General features: G+C 40.3%; 1 protein-coding gene across 1 annotated transcript in view; it reads left to right on the top strand.

Annotated features, from left to right (window-relative positions):
• LOC143880021 (serine/threonine-protein kinase ATG1c-like) overlaps positions 1 to 15,225 on the top strand; it is a 28,157-nt gene extending 12,932 nt beyond the window's left edge. Inside the window, exons 8-13 of the mRNA XM_077382772.1 lie at positions 12,285 to 12,357; positions 12,453 to 12,829; positions 12,926 to 13,296; positions 14,008 to 14,272; positions 14,372 to 14,442; positions 14,641 to 15,225. Coding sequence (XP_077238887.1) covers positions 12,285 to 12,357; positions 12,453 to 12,829; positions 12,926 to 13,296; positions 14,008 to 14,272; positions 14,372 to 14,442; positions 14,641 to 14,883 — 1,400 coding nt within the window. The 3' untranslated portion in view covers positions 14,884 to 15,225. The remainder of the gene's footprint in view (positions 1 to 12,284; positions 12,358 to 12,452; positions 12,830 to 12,925; positions 13,297 to 14,007; positions 14,273 to 14,371; positions 14,443 to 14,640) is intronic.
• Positions 15,226 to 21,692: the final 6,467 nt, after the last annotated feature.

Here is a 21,692-nt window from a genome sequence, read left to right as displayed (position 1 = left end):
TGCTAACATTGATAGTGGGATATTGGGCCCTATAGGGCTATTTTTTCATGGAAATCCACAGGCTTTCATAAGATATCTAATGATTTTTAGTACATTTATTTAGCTTTTGGGTTAAGTAGGTTAAAGTGTACCATATGAAAGGAAACAATGTGTTTTTAGGTTAGAACTTGGAACCTTTCTACTTTGGATAGTTTTGAAGTTGAGAAAGTGGAATTTTGGGCTGGGGTTAGTAACTTGAAATAGTGGAAGGAGTCCTAAATTGAATTTACCAAGTAGGGAGTCCGTTTTTAGAAGTTTTATGATTTAAGAAGTTGGTGGTCCGGGTTTTCTTGGACAACATGTAATACATTTTCTGTTATTACTTTAGGTTCCTCTAAACTTGGGCTTTATTTAGGTTGGTCTTGTTAGTAATTAGTCGCTTACACTTCATCAAGGGCACTTCTTTCATTGGTTGTTTTTTAGTATATATGTCATTGTAATCATCTCGTAAAAGTAATGAAAATGGAATTACTCCACACGAATTCTCTTCCCCCTTTTCCTTTCTCTTTTCTCTCTTCTTACATCCGTTTGTTAAAGATTTTTGCATGGTTTTAGGGTTTAGGGATCAAGATCACATACTAGGGGACTGGTTTTAAACTCCTAATTATGTGTTTTGTTTCTTGTTACACCGTTGAAACCCTATATCCTTCATCCTTTTCCCTCTCCGGTATAGTTGTCAATTCCATCTTTTCTGAACTCTGCTCTCTTCATTCTCAACTATTTCTTTTTCAAATAATATTTCTGTCTTTATCATCCAAATTAATAATGTGTATATCTTTTCATTCTTCCTCTGTTTTCCTATCCCCGCACAAACCTTTCGCTCTCTCAAGAAAACCCAAATCCGCACAAATCATATTGTCCTCTTTTTCTCTAAAAAAATCATATATTGTGAATAAATGTTGAAAACTCAGACCCGATTCATACTCCAACTCCAACTTGACCAAGGTAAAAAGGAATCGACATGAATGAATCAATGTTTGACAGAATCAATTTTCCATTAATTCGGATTGAAGGAGTTGCTTATTGACTTGGTATACCAAAACTCATACTTGGACAAGAACTATGCGAATATAAAACATAGTTGACTTGGATGAGTTGATGAGTAATTTGGGGTGTTTTAAAATGTGCCTTGAATTATACGTACGGTTCGTACGTGAATATTTCCATCAACAGTAAGTGACCCCTCACTCGCATCTTCCATGCAAAACTCTTCCTATAGAAATCCTAACCCTAATCCTATTCCCGATCCCTGGCAAACCATAATTATTTTCTTTCTCATTTTTTATTTACTGCACCTTTGTTTTTTCTTTCCCCCAGCCTTTTGTACCCTGCATGGCATCTCGAACCTCCCCTACCTCTTCTTCCATTTCTAGTTTTTTGTTTACCCAACCTGTCACCATAAAACTCAATAATCACAATTACCCCCTTTAGAAAGGGCAAATCCATCCTACTGCTTTTGCTTAGGGCATTCTTGATCACATAGAAGGCTTAGCCATAACCCCAAATGAACGTGTGATGAATGGAGGAGGCGAAAGTACTACAGGGGAAGTTTAGATAAACCTTCTCACTTTGAGAAGAATCTAAAATGTGACATTTGGCCTGCCAAGCGTAAATTCATAAGTGCTTGGATCAATTATGTTCTTTCCTTGAAGGTACCTACGTACATTACCATTGCTTATGACCTCTAGAGGACCCTACTAAGATTTTAGCAATTTGAAGCTTGTATAATGCAGCTTCGTACTAAGATTTATAATTTGAGAAATGTTCTCCTTCTATCCATGAGTTTCTTCTAAATATGGAGAATATATTCAATTAATTAGCCACCATTCAACAATCTTTAGAAGTGTGAGATGGTGCGATGTACCCTACATGAACTATGTGATGACTGCCATGCCTTTACCACTTTTATATTGACCCACTTGGAAATCTTGCCTTTCTCAGTGTAATTTCTAGTTGTAATTTCCTCCTCTAAGGCTACTATTAAACCCTCTACTCCTATCCCTTTTCTCAGTATAATTTCTAGGTGCTGTACGCTGTTGGGCCCTCTTCCACTCGTGGTCATGAGTGAGGCCACGGACATAATTGTGAAGTTCCATTTTATCAACCATATGGTTGTCCACACCTTAGACCCAACTATTATGTTCCTCGCCCGGGGAACTGTGGACCACAATTGTTTTACTCTCCACACTACTCAACCAAAGATATGTTCCATGCCTCAATATTATCCTATTATTTCCGGTTCCGTCGCCTCTTAGTTTGTTGGACTCCTACACAAACTTCTATGAGCTGTTAGATTAGCAATCATTGGAACCACTCAACAATAGATTGCAATCAATGCTACAATTTAGTATCAACAATACTCTCCTTGGGCTTTAACAAATCATTTGGGTGATCTTTTACATACTCTTTTTTTTTTTTTGAATAATAGCCGATTTTATTGAGAAGAAAAGACCGAGGTGGGTTATTGACGAGAGTGCCACCCACCTTCTGTCCGATGACTCATTGATGCGGATTGTAGGACCAATAAGAGGCATATCTGCCCATTAGGACTTTTAGGGATTTATTTCCATGTTATTTAGTTTCTAAGATTTTTATTTCCATGTTTTAAGTTTTAGGGCTTTTATTTTCCATGATATTTTATTGACATGCTCACATGCTGTATTGAACTTTAATTTTTTTTTATGAATTAATATTGATTGAGAATTACACCCCCCTGCTCTGCAAAAAAAAAAGATTTCTTCTTCCTCCTCTCCTTCTCCAATTCTTCTCTTCTTCTTCTATATCTCTTCCCTGGCCTACATCAGTTTGGCATCAGAGCAAAGAATTGAAAGTTGTCTTCAACCTCCAATCCGTCTGGCACACCGATCGACCTGATTTCACCCAACACTAACAGCACCCGGAAGAAAACGCGATCTTCTTCAACCAGCCCCTAATTCCCCAGAGGTTTCTGCCTGCTATGCTTCCCCTTTCCACACCCAGTTCTCAGGTTATAGCAACAACCTAAAACCTCCTTTCTTTTCTACGGCTTTAGCCAACTATAGCCTCTCTTAGTAGCCCATCCCTGCTACCTTTCTTAAACCTGCAACTAACAGCCCATCACTCTCTTACAATTTCCCAATCGGAACCACCAGAAAACCCAGCCCAACCACACCTTCGACAGCCCATACTCTGATTGTAACTAGTCCTGAACCCAATCGAAATGTTTCGGCTAAAATTTTAAACCATGAACTTAACTAGGCCATGCCCTGAAAATCATCTTAAAAAATGACCCTTCGATTTGTGGATGTTTGTATAATGTGTCGTCCATTTTAAACCTCTGTAGATTGGAGGGTTAGTATCATCCTATAGAGATCATTTTCAGGGCATGACCTAGTTTAGTGGGGCTCCAACAGTCCAACAAATGAACGAGTGGATTATCCAAACAAGTAGGTCCCACTATTTCCTCCTCTGTCCTAGTGTGTCAGTGCGGACACCATATGATAATGTGTCCATATGATAACATGGAGATGGACCCACTATGGTTAAATAGGTCTCAACCAAGATTTTAAATTTCAGTTTTGGTCATCAGCGAAACGGAAACATTTTGCTTTCAGTATGAAATTTCGATCGAAATCTTGTGAAATTATGGAAACATTTCGGTACGAAATCACAACCGAAATACAGGCAAGATTTTTCTCCACTGATATTCTTTTATTTTTTGTCATTTTTGGAAATATCTAATCAGAATCCTGTTGTTCTTCTCTTTTCTGTGATTGGAGTTTATTTTTGTCAGGGTTTTGGTCGAAATGTTGATATTTCAAAAATTAATTTGGTTTTTTATTTGAAAATTTGCACGTTTTGCATATGTCGATTGAAATATTAATGAAATCCCGAAATTTCAGGCGAAATCTTATATTTTTGCAAATTCAAGTGGATTTTGTCCCAGTGGCAGCCAAAATCGAAATATTTTAGCTGAAACAAAATGTTTCTTAAAACCATTGTCTCACCTTTCAGAACTGTATATTTGAAAGGCCTTGCTTTGGACACCTTCTCAAAAAATCAAGTCAATCATCCCACTGTACAATCAAATAATGTGAAATTTTTTATTGAACATGGATGATCCAAATTATCTATAGTCAATGTTTAACATTGGTGACTGGAAATACACATATTGGATGTTTTGATTGCATGATTGATGTTATTTTGGTGCCTTAGAAGACCAAAACCAGGGCCTATCAAATGGACGGTTCAGATCAGTCCAAGGACCCACTGTGCTACAGTATAATGGCACTTCTAGTTTTTATTACCTTGCACAATGAATTAATGAGGAGAAGAGTTGCATCATTAAAACTAGAGAATAAAATGATAATTTCCTCGCTTTTTGTTTCTCTTTTTCTGAAAATGAAGAAAGAGACAAACCGAAAGAGGTGGAAATGCAACCATTTTTTAGGAAAAGACAAACACAAGGGGTGCGTTAATGGTAAATGGCTATGGAAATATCATCCATATCTTAATATTTTAAGATAAAAGGGTTTTAAACCCTTCATCCTGTTCGAAAAATGCATAGGGTAAAATCCATAAGAGCATGAGGGTTCGAGTATACCTCATGATGACTGCGACAATGATGGTTCATGATAATGGCAATGGCAAGAGGTCACGACGAATATCTCACGGCAATCTCGATTCCTTTTCACAACAATGCCTCCTCACAATGACAATATTCATAGCGACACTTCAGTCTAGCGACGACAACTACTCATGGAAACTCTTCTCAGCTCATAGTGAAGATGCATTGGCAAAAACTTCTCGTCCTCACTGCTGACAGTGACGACAAGTCAATGGAAACTTCTCACGGCTCACGGTTATGATGTGTAGTCTATGTTGCATAGATTCTTTGCCACCCTATGCCGAATCCGTGTCGACACGTCTCCACATGCGAATCGGACATGGATTCACGTGGGACACACCCGGATTCTTGTATAGCCATGTCTCACGAATCCTGTTTTTTTCCGGACGAATCCGATTCATTGATGTCTCTTTTCCGCACGAATCCTGTTTTTTTTTCGGGTGAATCCAATTCATCGTTGTCTCTTTTAAAATACGAGTCCTTTATATTTTCCCTTTAAATGTGTTTTCTTAACTTTTTTATATATGAAAGCACAACCCATACTCTTTTAATAAAAACCCTAGTGCCTCGTCCCTCGAACATGGGCTCCCTTCCTCCTTCGACTCTCTTAAAACAAAATTCGCAACAACCCTCTACGCTCAATCTTTCATGAATATATATATATATATATATATATATATATATATATATATATATATTTAAACATTTAATTTTAAAAATATTATTTTATTTAAAAATTGCCGAATCCGAATCCTACTTTTGGGGTTTTGCGGAATCCAAGACCTCGAATCTGTGTCGGATCCCGACACGCGAATCCGAATACATGCAACACAATGTGTAGTTTATAGGTCAATTTTCGACATATCCTAGTAAGATTTGTGACATTTTCTCTTTTTCCTTTCTTTGATTCCTTTTCCTACATCATTTTGCACATAAAAGAATAAGTGTCTACATTTTGCGGTTGAAAGCAAGCTTTTCAACCATTTCCGTTGTATCACCCCTTTTCTTGTCGATATTTTGTACTTTCTACTATATTCGGAACATTTAGATCATGTTGTCCGATATGTTACCAACATATGGTTGATACATCTGAAATGTTGAATGATGTTTTGTAACGATCTGAGTTCTGCTGCATTTTGTGTCAGCTGTCAGCCATGACAGATGTTGACATTTGTTGGCCAAACCAAATATGTCAACTGACATTTGATGGCATGCCACAGAAATAAGTACTGCATGGGCCATGTGGGGCCACAAATGTAGTGGCAGTTCTCTTGTAAGTTATCTATTCATTTAAGAAGTTATCTTCTTTAGTAGTTGGACAAATTATACTGTTTTATTTTCAGTAGGAATTTTACTAGAGTTAAAGTAGTTTTGAGTTGACTAGGAATCTACATAGGGGGAGGTGTGAAAGTTATATGATGTATGTAAAGGCTTTATTTTTTTAATGATAGAAATTAATGAAGGCAAGCTTTAGACAGACTCTGAACGATTTTTGAAGGGTGTGGCTCTCAATAAAGAGGCTTTTAAAGGTTATTTAACCTTTTCAATCTTTACGGTTATAGCTCTCCAATGGTCGGTGGAATTATGAAATAGAGGGAGAGGAGCTATTGGCGCACAAAAAGACCGGCTCCCTGAATCTTCAGTCAAGTGCTGTGGAAGGCCCCAACTGGTCAAGTAAGAGCTCCTCTGTTCCCTTTTTCTTTTTTGAAAGATCAATCTGCCTCTCCATCTTTCAAACCCGAGATTCTGGTAGGGACGCAAGCCGCCCCAAGTTTGGTGAGCTCCATTCCTTTCATTCATGCGTGGGTCAAACTGAATTCTGATGGAGCAGCAGCATTGGAGGAAGGATGACTAGAAGTACTGCCTGTTCCACCGATTCATAAGCCATAACATCAAAGACTGCTTCACATTAAAAAAAAAGAGAATCATTACAGGATGCTGGGGCGAGAACCATCGAACTCATTTAGTTCTTTTTTTTTTTTTTTTTTGAAAGATGACAATTTTATTGATACTATGAACGATACAATGGGGACCAGTGGTCCCAACCTGCATTACATAGAATCAATTAAAGGTGGCCAAGAGTAAACTCCTGGGCCAAAAAGAAGGAAGAAAATCTACTAATCATCCGCTACAGCCAGGACCACCCATCCTTGTACTGCCTTTCTGTCGAGCGAAAGGTAAAAGAAGGAAGAAAATCTACTAATCATCCGCTACAGCCGGACCACCCATCCTTGTACTGCCTTTCTGCCGAGCAAAAGGTTTCCTTTACTAAAAAAAAAAACTGGAGTCACCACCTAGAGAGTCTTCACCAACCCCAAACCACCAAAGGTCGAATCCAACGAAAAGTGCCATATTTGGGGGCCTCTCATGCAAGGCTCTCCTCAAAACAGATTTGTCTTCACCATTTAGATGGTCATTCAGTTTGGTGATGTAGGCAAGCCATCAAAATCGGAAGAGACTCATCCATGCTATATTGAATCTGGGGCTCTAGCAGATATACAACCTCGGAGACCGGGATCAGGATATCCAGAGGATCACTAGATACCTATCCTTCTTCCATCATACAGCAAACTCCCATCTTCATGCAGAGCCGATTATACCTCTGCCAAACCCAAGAACCAATCCCCAAATACTGACAAAATCCCAGAATAAAAGCTGATTACTGAGGGAAGCTGGTTTTTTCGGGTATTCAAAGGAGGCCATTCCTACTACTCTAAATCCTATATTCAAAGTGGAAGGGGAGGGCCTTTCAATAACTAAGCGAAGGACTAGAGAGCCTTGGAATCCCCAATCTTAGAGAAGAGTGCTACAAATTCGGACGACACGCCTCCCTTTTTACTAGCCAAAATCAGTACATCCACCTACTTTTACTTGACTAAGACTTTTTCAGCCCCGGGAACCCCAACTATAGATTTAGCTATAGATGGGTCCAAACCTAGGGAATCTGGAACACAAGTTTAGAAGTCTAACCAATCTGTTGAAGTTCTTCTTTGCACCCGGTTTGGAACCCAAGATAGTACTCAGTTTATTCGTAATGAAACGTGCTTGGGAACTTAACCCCCTATCTGGGAGAATTGAATCATTAAAAGAACTGCCAGGGGCATGGTTAACAAAATTCGTTCTGGCGTATGAAGGACGCCTCCGCCGGATATGAGGGTAGGTTTCTTGGGACTTGCCAACATACCCAAAAAGTCTTTTCTCTGTTCAACTCTCATCATGCCTTTTTCTGGAAAAGCTAATCGCTCGATCTCAGACCTCCCTGCATGGGAATTTGAATTTGAATTTGAAATTCTAATGGGGCCCAACGGCTCAATAGGCAAGGGGATTGCCGGTGGCTGGTCCGCCATAAGGGAGGAGCCTAATTCCTGGACAGGTTCGGGCTTTTCCTTAGAGAGCTCAACCCCAATGGGATAGTATTGACCCAAGATTTTGAGCTTAACATCAGAGCTAGGGAAGAGCCATCGAGGGGCTAGAATCTTAGCCGAAACGAAGGTCATGCAGTTCTGACGGTTGCCCTCCATCTTGGTTTTAATTACCTTACCAAAGAGGCCCCCTAATGCCTCCACCGTAGAAACAACCCAGGCATGCAAAGGGATGCCATAAAAGCGAACCCGAAGCTCTTCAACTCCTTGAGTGAAATCCTTTTACCATGGCGAGAGGGAAATAAGATGATTGTCCAAGGCCGCAGGTCCCTTGGCAAGAACCTGTGAGGCCTGGTCTTCTGAATCAAACGTAAAAAGGACTTCATCCTTTGCGATCACAGAGGGGGCAGTGTAACCTGTGAGTTCTTATCACTCGTTGGGCCCCTTATTTAAAGCAATTAAGCAATAGTCTATTTACTCTTTCCTTTGCTCCGTCTCAGTACCACAGGGAGAAACGCAAGTCGGGTATCCCTCCTACTGATAGTAGAAACACGCGAAACCTTAACACCTACCTCTTTGCTCGGCAATGGATTGATCGATTCGACTATTCTTTCACGAAAAAACAGAGATTTTCGGCTTGACCGACGATGACATCTGACTCTAAAATTGGGGCATAGATTGAAAGCCGGATCGTAGCCTGTGTAGAATCCTGATACCAATTGTCTAAATCTCAACGGGGCTTGCATAAGAGGAGGAACGAACACCTACCAGGAAAACAAGATCATTGGCAACCGCAGCAAGGTGAAGGTTATTTCCTTCCTTCACGACACCCAAACCCACACAGATCTGAATTGTAGCAGGATCTGGTATTTTTCGTGTTAATACCGTGGGATTTGAAGATGCAGTTCCATCTTTCATTACGTCAAGTGGCGTATGTTCTCCAAACTCCATATCCCGAAGCAACAAATAATGGAGGAACAAATACTGGTGGAGGAACAAATAATAGTGGAGGAATGAATACCGGTGATGGAACGAATTGCGAAGGAACAAATAATGAAATGACGAGTGGAGGATACACAACAGAACAACACAAGTGGTTAGAAGATGACTACTTTTGTCGAGGTACGATTTTAAATGCAATGAGTGATGGGTTATTTGATCTATTCAAGAAGTATAAAACTGCATTAGAATTATGGAATGCACTTCAGGCTAGGTATGATAGTGAAGATGCAGGGAATAGATCATTTCTCATCAATAAGTTCATAGACTTCAAAATGGTAGATGGAAAACCAATTCTTGAGCAAGTTCAAGAATTACTTCGAATTGCTCAAGATATTGAAGCAATTGGAGAGCCAATATCTGAGACTTTTCAAGTTTCTACAATAATCGGTAAACTTCTCCCTTCTTGGAAAGATTACCGAAAGTTGTTGAAACATAAATCAGAATTGCAGACATTGGAACAACTTCTCCAACATCTACAAATTGAAGAACAAGCAAGAGAAAGGGATATGTTAGAGGAAAAACAGAATAAAGTAGATAAAGTAAACTTAGTAGATACATCATTTCCTACTAAGAAGAATATGGAGAATAATTCGAAGGGTGATTTTTATAAGAAGAAGAAGAACAAGAAGAAGTTCTTTCATCCTAAAGTGCAAAAGAATGTGAAAGGTCCATGCTTTGTATGTGGAAAATCGGGACACTATGCAAGAGTATGCCGACACCGTAAAGGGAAGGACAATGTAACAAACATTGTTGAGGACAATCATGTGTCCGCGGTGATTTCAAAAGCCTTCACTGTTGATGTAGATGATGGATGGTGGGTCGACTCTGGTTGTACTTGCCATGTGACTCCTAAAGGGAGTGTGTTCAAAACCTACAAGACGGTTGAAGATGATATGAAACTCTACATGGGAAATTCTTCTTCAAGCAATGTAATCGGCATAGGGACGGTGGAACTTGTGCTTACTTCTGAAAAGACTCTTTCTCTTAACAATGTTCTTCGATATTTTAAAACATGGGCTTAACCAGTCATTTCCATTTGTGGAGATTCAGGATCCGAAGCCCTATTAGGTAATCCCTATATTAGCAAGGGCTTACTCCTACAGCAATTGAGGGCCTCTTTTAAGCCAGCCCACCAAAGAATTCCACCTCGAATCCCCTCTACCAAAGAATCCCGAAATTCTGTGCACCTTCTGTAGCAGCAGGGATGGGAAAGACAAATAATCAGCCGTTGGACTGCCCCCATCCTCCCACCTATAGATGGAAGACTTAAGAGAATAGTTAACTCTGATATCGATCATGGTACTCTTGATCGTCTACTGCAACTAAAGGCTTCATTCAGTCCTAGGCTTTTCCCTACAGGAGGTCAACGATTCTTGAAGGGTGTGGCTCTTTATTATTTAGACTTTATCAAAATCCCTCCCTAGTGAAGTGAGGTTCTGTTCTAGTTAGGCCTCATACAGGGTCAGATGCTACATCCTATCCTTTTCTTTTGATTCTTTGATTCCTATTGATTGTTCTAGATCTTTGAGTAGTTTTCTGCTATTATTCGTAGATTTATTGTTTTATTGTTTTTGTTGGTCGTCCAACATCACAAACACTTCTCTAAAACACAGAGTTTTACATGGTGTGTATTGGTGCCAGAATACATGCTTGGCTTAAAGTTATCAGCATTGTTTCCCATATGGTCTTCTTGTGGTAGAATCTCTCCATTCATTTCGTTTATAGATATGTCAAGGTTGCAGAGCATCGCGGACTGCAAAGGAAACCTTGTAAAAGAGTCTAGCCCCTGCTGATATCTTTTGTTTGTTGGAATGGTGTGCCGTTTGCTAGAAATGTTGGTGTTATTTCGCAAAGAGCTGTTCGTGGTCGAGTGAGGGAGTTTGGCGTGAAAGAGGAAAGAGTAGGAGAAGAGAAAAAATTCTTCGTACTTGGAAAAAGTTAGGTTATTGGAGCCTGAAGTTCAAAAACTCCCTTCTTTACTTGTGACATGAGGCTTTTTTGTCGACTTTTTTGCTCGTGTCAGGGGAGATGAGTGGTGGCTACCTTGTCTTTTGTTTGCTTGCTCTTGCTGGTGCAGGAAAGGGTTCCAATACTAAGCTATGGCCTATGGGTACAGAAAAGGGGTTCGGTGCTAGGGTAATCTGGTGTGAGTAAGATGAGTTTCCGGTCTCATGCTTACTCTAGTGGGAGCAGGGAAAGGGGTCCAGTGCCAGGGCAAGCCTGGATGAAGTAAGAAAGCTCCAGTGCTATGCTGTCTGATACGTGGACAATGAGGTTGTGTGCTAAGTCCAATGGGAGCAGGAAAGGAGTCTAGTGCTAAGCTAAATCTGGGGATCTAGTGCTAAGCTAAACCTTCTAGTGCAAGAAAGGGATCCAATGCGATGCTAAGTCATGTGGCTACAGGGCGGGTAAATTTAGGAGGGGATATGAAAAACCTAATGCTTAACATGGTGAAGGGATAAGGATTGGTAAAAAAAAAAAACTTTCTCTTCCAAAATTTTTTGTTCTGCTAGTGATGGAGGAAGTCCCTGAATATGTAAAGCTAATACCAAAGGGAAGTCCACGAATTTCTTCGATAGGATATCAAAAACTAATGAAGTCTTAGTGAGATCTTTTCAGCGACGATTTTTCATTTGTGCAGTAGGTATACATTATACTCGGTCATTTCCAGTTGTTGTTGAGTAATTTCATATTTTTGTTAGGAACTCAACTTCCAAACAACTTAACTATCTTTTATCATTCTCGTTGTTTGGTACTTCAAACGAGCATATGCGCGAAGATGAATTGGGTGCGAAGATGAATTAGGCATTGCTCTGTTATTTCCAGTTGTTGCTCATTAATTTTATATTTTTATTAGGAACTCAACTTCCAGATTACTTAAATATCTTTTATCATTCTCGTTGTTTGGTACTTCAATCGAGCATATGTGCGAAGATGAATTGGGCATTGCTCTGTTATTTCCAGTTGTTGCTCATTAATTTTGTATTTTTATTAGGAACTCAACTTCCAGATTACTTAAATATCTTTTATCATTCTCGTTGTTTGCCACTTTAATTGCGCATATGCGTGAAGTTGAATGGGGCATTGTTTCCATTGCAAGTCAGACATGCTCATGGGATATCTGCACAAGATATATTTTATTTCAGACATGTTCATGGGATACATGCAAATATTATATATTTTATTCCAATATCTGACTCACAATCCTAAATATTTGAGGTTTGTGAGCCAGATATTTGAAGAATTTTATTCTTGACAGAATTACATTTTTCCAGTGGAACGGTTGACATTTGAAGAATTTTTTAACCATCGATTTCTCTCACAAAATTCCTTGGACGGATCGTTGAGGTAAGAATCTATTGTCCGGTCATCATAATCGTCATAAATGTTACTTTCCCATTCTCAACAGTTATTAAGGTGATGAAAGTCCTTCTGATATGCAGGAGTAGCAGGGCAGCATCCAGGACAAGAGATGGCTCTCCATTGCTTAATTGCAATTTTGCGAGGCACACAGAGGAGAGCTCTCAAGAGGATTATTTACCTTTCCTTTTAGATGATGATTGCAGTGGGGCCGATGGAAGTCCATCATTTCCTTCGAAGAGGGCCTCAACACTGCCCACTTACGGATTTTCTATTGGTAAAGAAATTGATAAGAACCCCACTTCTAACACTTCCAACATGGACATCACTTCCAGAAATAGCATCATGCATGAGCTGGAAAGGACTGTTACTAGGCATGTTCTCCATAGACCTTCAGATGGATTTCTTAAGGAGTCAACAATGGCTATGGGCCAAGCATCAACGAAGGTTTCTTCAAAAGGTATTGTGCTTGTCCTGGTGGATTCTGTAATATCAGTTTTTTTTCTTTTCCAAATTCCAATTCGGTTATTAATCTCTTTCTATTTTATTTGAATAGACCCTACAGTTGTGGATTCATTGGAGTTCATCGATCAGGATTATGTCCTTGTGTCTGGCCCACCTCTGGATGTGTCATCTTCATTAGCAACTACATCCCAACCACGTCACTCACCATGCAAATCAGAAAGCTCACCCATGACATCTGTAAATAACACTGGGTTAAGTGCACCAATGCCAATAACCGGTGCAGTAATCCGTAATACTTGTGGCTTTGGAAGTCTGGAAAGTCAGAGCTCTGCTCCATCTGGGACTTCACAAGGGTCAATGGACATAGGAGATATTTCTGAGCAGCCATCTGCTCATGGCCTGACTAGGATTAGGTCATTGCAGCGGTGTGCATCTGCCCTTACTGAGTTAGTCAATGAAAAGGTAAATTACACCGATCCGATTTCTGCATTAAAATGAAGGTTTTTACTGTGTTTTTTTGGAGTCCACTTGACAAACCCTGCAGGATCTTAAAAGAGTCCACAGACTGATTGTACTGCAACCTATCCCCCTCGCCCCCCCCCCCCCCCGCCCACGCCAACACACACACACACACACACCATATTCACCAGTGTCTCCTTTACAATGATCCTAAGTATAGTTTTGAATCACCCATATAATCTATCTGCGACTAGGGAGTCAAGTCTAAACTCAAGGGCTATGTCACAAATATCTATCACATTTTCAAAACCTAGCAATTTTACCGCGTCATTTTGATATAGCGACAAAATCCCAAAACGATTCCATGAATTTAAAAAATATAGTGATATTTTCATGTACCGCGATAATATCACGATATTTTGACAACATTTTTTTATTTCTTCTTAATTTGTATATTTTTAAGTAAATTTATTTTTATCATTTCCCGATATAAACCCGAAAAAAATATCCCGAGATTTTCCCTTGTCTGATTAGGATCTGATTATTAGTTATGAAGATTTTGTGGCTTTTCTTATCATTTGTCTCTGGGTATGTATAGATGTTCTTACCTGTGGTGTATTTATCCTTGTTGAGAGGTTCTGGAATAAATAGCATGTGCACATTATCACAAGTTCTTTGCGTTCCTTACAATCTCATGAACTTTCATGTCAAAAGATTGAATCAGGTAGGCGATTGGACGCTTTCTCAATTCAGCTGGTAATTCTTGCAATTTGGAAGCAAGCGCTGCATATTTGTCATGCTCAGGCTGCCTCTGCTATTGAAGGAAGTCCCTCTCAAGAGTTTACAGGCCGAGGAAGCACCGCCAAGAATAGTGTTGACTCTCGAGGGCCAGTTGATGTGTGCTCCCACATTGAAAGGGAATTTCTCTTTGAAGTTGGGAATGCTGAGCAACTTTCAAAGGATCTGGGTCCAATCAATGGTAAATTCGAAGAATCTTTCTTCCTTGCTTTTGATATGTATCAAGCAACATTTTAATTTTCAATAATGTTTTTACATAATTTTGCTATCTTGATTGCAGGAAGCACAGAGATGCCAGATGCAATGGAGACTATATTCCAGTCGGCCCTCGCGTTGGGCAGACATGGTGCCGTATGTATCTATTATCCCACTTTCTTGTTATATTAAAAATTTAAAATCAATACCTATATATAGAAACAAATGTCAAATGACGAGCAACATAAACTAATTCACCAAACTGGTCATTTCTATCTTAGTTGTATATATTATTATATACAGAAATAATTGCATTTTTCCAATGAAAATCCTTTCCCTATATATGTTTTACAGGTTGATGAGCTGATGGGCGATACAGATAGTGCGGTAACTCTCTATTCAAAAGCAGTGCGCTTGCTGTTCTTTCTTCTGGTGGAAGCACCTTCTCTCATCCTCAATCCTCCTTTCTCCCTAACGAATTCAGATAGATTTCGGCTCCGTTCATACATTGATATCCTGAACAACAGGCAAAACTTTTCAAGATCTCAAAGGATAGCACTTCTCAAGTGCGAGGGCGAGGACCAACAGAGCCCCTGAAATGGTTTCCTCGATGCCTGCGAGAATGTTCACTATGTAAATCCATTTATTTGTACAGTGATTCTTTCGCTCGAGTGAATGTCCTTGCATTTGGGATGATATTTATTCTCGTTCTGTAATTTAGAAATGCTCCCAAGTGAATTAACTTGTAAAATTTCAGTTTGATGAAGTGTGTTGGGCATTTTTAGGGTGAAGGGTTATTTGGGTCGTCGTCGGATTTTAACCAGAACATTCATAAGATAGCAGGTTGGTTTGTGTTAGCGAAGCTGTTGTCTCTGATAGTGTTTTTGTTTTTGGTGTAACTAGTTGTCTATATTCCAACAGTCCATTGATCTGTCTCTCTATGTCAGTTACATCCTCACCTTTTGGTTAACTTAGGGGTTCACTATATAGCACTAGATTTTGGGATTGCTCATAGGTTTCTTGCTTTTTTGCCCTTCTAACGAATGTTCATTTTATAAAGGCTACTGATATTGGCACTACCATGTTTGATAATTGCGGTGACTCATCTTTTATCGGTTAAACGGCAAAGGTTATTACAGTTACCAAAAAGCTCTCGGAAGCCATTTAAAAAAGACAAGCTGAGTGTGTGCAATTATCAAAAATTGCTAGTGACAATATCAGTAGCATTTATAAAATGGCATGCAGTCCACGTAGGTCTCATAATATGTAATTGTGCAAGGTTTTGAAAGAACATTGATGAGTTGAGATTAGAACTGGGGTTAAGTATCATTTACCGCTAATTGATATGTTTGTACAGAGTAAATTTAGCTAATCATCGAAGGAGAATGATAGCCCAAATTTAAAGAGCTCCTGCTACTTGATCATATTTAACTACAGAGCATGTAATCATCTGACGGATTAATTGCCGCTGGGGTGCCAACAGATCCAAATCTGATCTAATACACTTGTAATCATCTGTGTCAGATCGGTTCTAACTTCTTATCGGTCTTCTTTCGATATTACTTATAGGCCATGTTTGGCAAACCATGAAACATTTTTCTATGAAAAACTAGTTTCTCATATGGTGAGAGAGGCGTAGGGAGGTGGGAAGGAGAACAGACTTGAGGCGGCATGAATGAGTAGAGGGTGAGAAGTGGCTTAAAAATAGGGAAAAAATAAATTAAATTCTGAGTGGAGTTTTTTGTCTCCTTGTTTTTAGCCTTTCCTTATCCTCTCCTTATTCAGTCCCTCTCATGTCTCTACCTCTCCCACCCTACCTTGGAATTGCGAAAGCTAATATTACATGGAAGAATAATTCATGGTAGCCAAACATGCCCTAGTGTCTAGATCACAATTCATTTTGAATGGGACCTTTTTGGAAAAGTGCCCCAAGTCCTGCCAATGTTGTACACACTTGGAGTTTTAGAAAAGGTTAGTGTATTATCTAGGCTGGAACAGGGTCGGGTTTTTCAAAACCCTAGCTCAACCTTGGATCCCATTATCTCGGCCCTGACCCGCCCTGACCCTGAGTTAGGGCCGAAAAACCTCAACCCATTGCCCGCCCTACAGGCTCAGTGCTGGCCCTGGCCCGCCCTGATTGGGTAGGGCCGGCCCTAATTGACCCTAGTGCAAATACCTGTTAAGAGTGCCAAAAATAAAGCAACCACTTATCATATAGAACAAATTGATCAATAAACAGAGAAAGGGGACAAAATAAGACAATATGAATTTAACAACATGACGGGCAACAGAGACAATTAATAATAATAATCTAAAGAAACATCAATCCAAGATAATAGAAAACATTACCAAAAGAAACATGCACAGATGGTTCAATTCTATAATATAAAACTTAGGGTCGGGCCGGGTCAGGGTACCAGAGGCATTAACCCAGAACCCGACCCGACCTAAGTCAGCGTTTGAAAAAATGAACCCTGACCCGCCCTTAGAGTTGAAAAATCCAGCCCTGACCCTGTTCGGGCTCAGGGCTGACAGGGCCAAACTTGCACCCCTAGTACTAGTATCCATTATTAGTATGTGACTACACAATTTATCAAGGGTTTTCTTTTTTTCTTTTTTTAATCCAAAAGAAGTCCCCTACTTTACCTTACTTTCAAAAGCAGTCTTGTACTTAGACAATTTACAATTTACACCCCTTTTCATCACCAGGGACACCCAGCGTCAGTGTATCAATGGCAAAAAAGGGGCTCATGTACTTTATGTCAGAAAAATCCAAAGGCTTCGATTGCAAAGTACACTGGCAAATGGGTGTCCCTGGTGATAAAAGGGGCGTAAATATCATTTCCCTACCTTTGAGCTAATTTGGCAAGTCCACTCTTGCCATCAATTTGTGACAAAATTACCCATGGTAGATTTTTTGCACTCATAAATAACCAAAATATCCTTATACTATGCATGGATTTGGTGCAGATGGTGGACTCCACTCGATGCTTGGGTTTGAGTGGAGTTGGTGGGATTTACCCTATCAAAACATGGTGGCCCACCCTATGCATGGATTTGGTGGAGATTGGGGGCCTCCCATTGGTGTATAATAGTAGGCCCCATCATGTGCACGGGTTTGGGTAGAGATGGTTGAAGCACAAGATGGAGCTCATGCTTTGATAGCAACTGATGCAGTCCAACCTATTTAGGCTGTGGCCCATCTAATGGACGGTTTGGATTACCTTATGGTGCGGCCATACCTTACTTTTAATAAAGTGAGGAGTGCCCTCATCAAAATAAGTAGTGCTGATAACATCTCCCCGATATCAAAAAAAAAATATCAACCATTGAAAAAATTTCAGTAGAAATTATCCTTGGAAAAAGCTTTCCAATAAAAATGATGGGCCTCACCATTTGTCATTTGTTTTCTTTCCATAGAAAATTAGGTATACACAATCCTTTTCAACGGCAAAAAGACACATTGCTAGATGTTGGGGTTAGATGATTGGATTCATTTTTGTGGCTATAGAATCAAATCACGGTCGACCAGACTGTGGTTGGACCAACCAAAATTGGGACCCAATATGTTATATTGGGAATTCTTCGTTGTAGTACAACGATGTTGTGCCTAGGGGCTCAACTCGGGTCAATTTTTTGGGATTCAGGTTGAACTTTTACCATAAAATCAGGTCATGTTCGGATTGATTCCAATTCTTTTTCTCTTTTCTTACAAATGAAACCTGGATCAATTTTTGGGCATTTGGGTTAAGCTTTTACCTTAAAATTGGGTTAGGTTCGGGTTAATTCCAATTCATTTTGTAGCAAAAGCTAAACCCAGCCAGACCCAAGTCCCCTGCAAATTGCACCTTTAGTTGTGTCCTTGCGAAGCATTCATCTTAAATACCTTCAGGATGCGCCCAATGAGGATGCTAAGGCTCGAATGGACCCTCGTTACCAAACACATGGGCCGGAATGTCCGGTCTATATAGCCAACATGTAGGACGCACATGAAGTGGTCTTCATGGCCTTGACATTTGGCTAGCTAACATTCCTCCATCAAAATATAGCCATAGAAGTGAGTAGTTTTTGCATGATTAATGGTGAAATCATATGGTATACGGGCATTGCTTCACGCAACCCTTGATGCTTGATTTAACGGCAGCCTCTTATAAAGTTGGCTGTTATTTGATCTAATTACTTAATAGATACTAGTTATAAATTAGTTTTTTTTTCAGTATGACCCATGCTAAGAAGACCTTTCCCTTTGCTTAACTTAATAATCCAAACATATAGCTGTGACCAATAATTTAGTTATCCCGATAATTATATGGGCACCCCCACCTTTGGTGGACCATCCACCGAAGAACTATAGACCTCTCTGGAAGCCATTCAATTTTTGGATCACTCTCGTTGAATCTTTATCGTTTATTAACCAGTATTTAGGACTTTAACTAGAGAGGGCATTTTAAGCACGGTCAATTTCATGGTTAGGAGAACCAGAAACTGAAAACAGAACAAAGAAAAGTATCCATGAACCAGGGAAAAGAAGGAAAAGACAAATACAAAGATGGAATATACGACAGTTGCTACATACATTTATCATTAAAACTCTACGGCTAGAGCTTCATAAGTACATAATACTAAACGTGAAGAGCAGACGAAAGTGGTGGCTTAGAATATGATGGAGGCTTGTGGTATGGAGCCCGCGGTGGTTAATATTGCGGCGGCGATGGCTTGTGATACGGTGGCGGAGGTGCTTTCTGTTGCGGTGGCGAAGGCTTATGTTGAGGAGGCGATGGCTTGTGATACGGTGGTGGCGGTTTCTTCTGTGGAGGTGATGGCTTGTGGTATGGTGTTGGGGGTGGTTTCTTTAGTGGTGGTGCTGTATAAACCTCAACATCTTCATCCGGCCCTCCACTGTAATGTGGCGGTGGATGGCCGTATTGTGGTGGTGGGTAGTGGTGAGAGGGTGGCGGGTAGTGGTGAGATGGTGGTGGATAATGGTGAGATGGTGGTGGCTTCTTGTGAGGCTTTGGCGGCGTGTATCCGTGAGAGGACGGTGGGTAACCGTGAGAGCGTGGCGGCTGCCCATGTTGCGGTGGCTGGTAGCCGTGTGTGGGTGGAGGTTTTCCTTTTCCTGGCGGTGGTTGGCCATGAGAAGGCGGAGGATACCCATGCGACGGGGGTGGGTGGCCGTATTGCGGTGGCGGCTGGCCATGAGAAGGAGGAGGATACCCACGCGACGGTGGTGGCTGGCCATATTGCGGAGGTGGCTGGCCATGAGAAGGCGGAGGATTCCCATGAGACGGTGGTGGGTGGGCGTATTGCGGTGGAGGGTACCCATGAGAAGGTGGTGGGTGGCCATATTGCGGGGGTGGTTGGCCATGAGAAGGAGGGGGATACCCATGAGAAGGCGGCGGGTGGCCGGCATAAGGTGGAGTCTTTGGTTTGTAGGAGTCGACGTAGGACTCATCGGCCGGAGATCCGGCATGAGACCCAACTGCCACCAACAGTAGGGAAAGGAAAAGAAAAGAAGCCCTCCTCATCTTGATATTATGGTTTCTTTCTTCTTAGGGAGAAGATAGATGAGAAGGTGAGTGTAGTAGAGTAGGGTTTATATAGGGTTAGGGTTTCTTGTCTTTGGACTTACGTGTTGAAGGAAAATGTAGTGTGGTTTTGGCTTCATGTACATGCACATGCAAGTTTGAACGGCAACTTAGTGTTACGTAGTGGGTTAGGGTTACACGTTTGCATGGGATTATAAGGTGGCGGTTTTGAACATGGACGTGTATTTCTTCTCTACGTAACATCTCTAAAGGGATTGGATTTTTGTGGGATTGTCTTAAAGTGGATTGATTTTAGGTTGTGAGTTCCAACTCATTCCATTTTGATTTCATTTAATTAACTTTGTATTCACCCCCTTTTCTTCCTCAAGACACCCCTTTTAATGTAAAACTAACCTTTACCTATTCTTTATTAGAGAAAGGAATTAAAGGATATTTGCTTACCTGCGGAAGCACATCTCGCATATCTGGCCCTATTAGTAAGGCCTTTTCCTTAAGTCTTTCTTATCACGAAAACAGAAAAAACAGCTTTGACAGGCCTTTGTTCATTCCAGGATATATAACTTAATGAATTAGAGATATATAACAAGAATCATGATAGATGTGTAGTCATAAATATAGTAGTAGGGGGTGTCCGTGGGAAGAAAACTGGAAGAATATATCACATCACAGTGCTAGTGGGTCGGACCAACATTAAATCAATGCAAAATTCTCAGAATTATGAGAATTCAACCGTACTATAGAGGCGCTCACTGTGTCTTAGTACTCCGATCAATCAGACCATATATATCTTATCATTAAGCCCCATTCGATCGAATATCATCAATAGATACTCCAATTCTCTCAAAATTTTACTACAAAACATGAAAGCATCCATACAGACGTGGACATAATGATCCAACTATTATAGGAGATGTTCGAATTAATCAAATTCAGGCATTTGGTCCCTCGATAAAGTTTCCAATTAAGAAAGGATTAGCATAGATCTCGCAAATACCAATTTATTCATAAAAAAACATTGACAATCGGCACATTTTCTATCACCAAGAGGTTAGAGAATTGCATCCTAATGTTGGAGTGACCATACAATTTCAAACAAATCAATGGCATAAATCAGTAACAGTATACAATTCATAGGTAACTTACTCTCATAACCCAAAAAAAAGGAATATAGATTTCAAGTTCTTTACTTGTCCGTTAATGGGTTTTCCCACCCTCCCGGTTTCGTTTCAGCACTAACCGTGCTCAATCCACTACTCGGGGCCCACCCCTTGGAGATGCTGAAAATGCACACAGGGAGGAGAGCTCACATAGCCCATAAATCTACTCACCTCCCTAAGGGCACAGCGTCCTCATGGAACACTTTACCACAGGAGGTACGGCTCTGATACCATTTGCCACGTCCTGATCCTACTGTGTAAATATCGTCCGGTTCTATGTTTTCCCACCCACCCCAATTTTGTTTTCTAGCAGTACTAATTGTGCCCAACCCACTCCACACAGCCTGCTCCTTGGAGATGCTGAAAACACATCTACACAAGGAGAAAGGAGAATTCACATAGATAGCTCATAAACTTTGTCTTTTTAATGTTGGATCTTACACTCTGAATTTGAGGAAAGTCAATCAGTACAAAGCTTGTATTTGGAAAATCTATAGATGTTGGCGACCACACAATGTTAGGAAATGGGAAAGGTTTTCTTTTACTTTGATTTTCCACTTATTGGTACATCTAAACAGACCCTAAATGAGGGGGGTGAAGCATTTGTGTACCCTTTATTCAAAAGTGAGAGTTATTGCGATGAGAAATTACCCCTTTAGAGACTCTAAGTTGTCATCTCATTAATAGCTGGAACAACATA

Source organism: Tasmannia lanceolata, unplaced genomic scaffold (assembly GCF_043159265.1).
Source record: "Tasmannia lanceolata isolate RefF3 unplaced genomic scaffold, GAP_Taslan_0.1 ptg000006l, whole genome shotgun sequence".
Lineage (NCBI taxonomy): Eukaryota > Viridiplantae > Streptophyta > Magnoliopsida > Canellales > Winteraceae > Tasmannia > Tasmannia lanceolata.
Note: the sequence above shows the minus strand (reverse complement) of the source record. Positions and strands in the feature narration are given on the sequence as shown.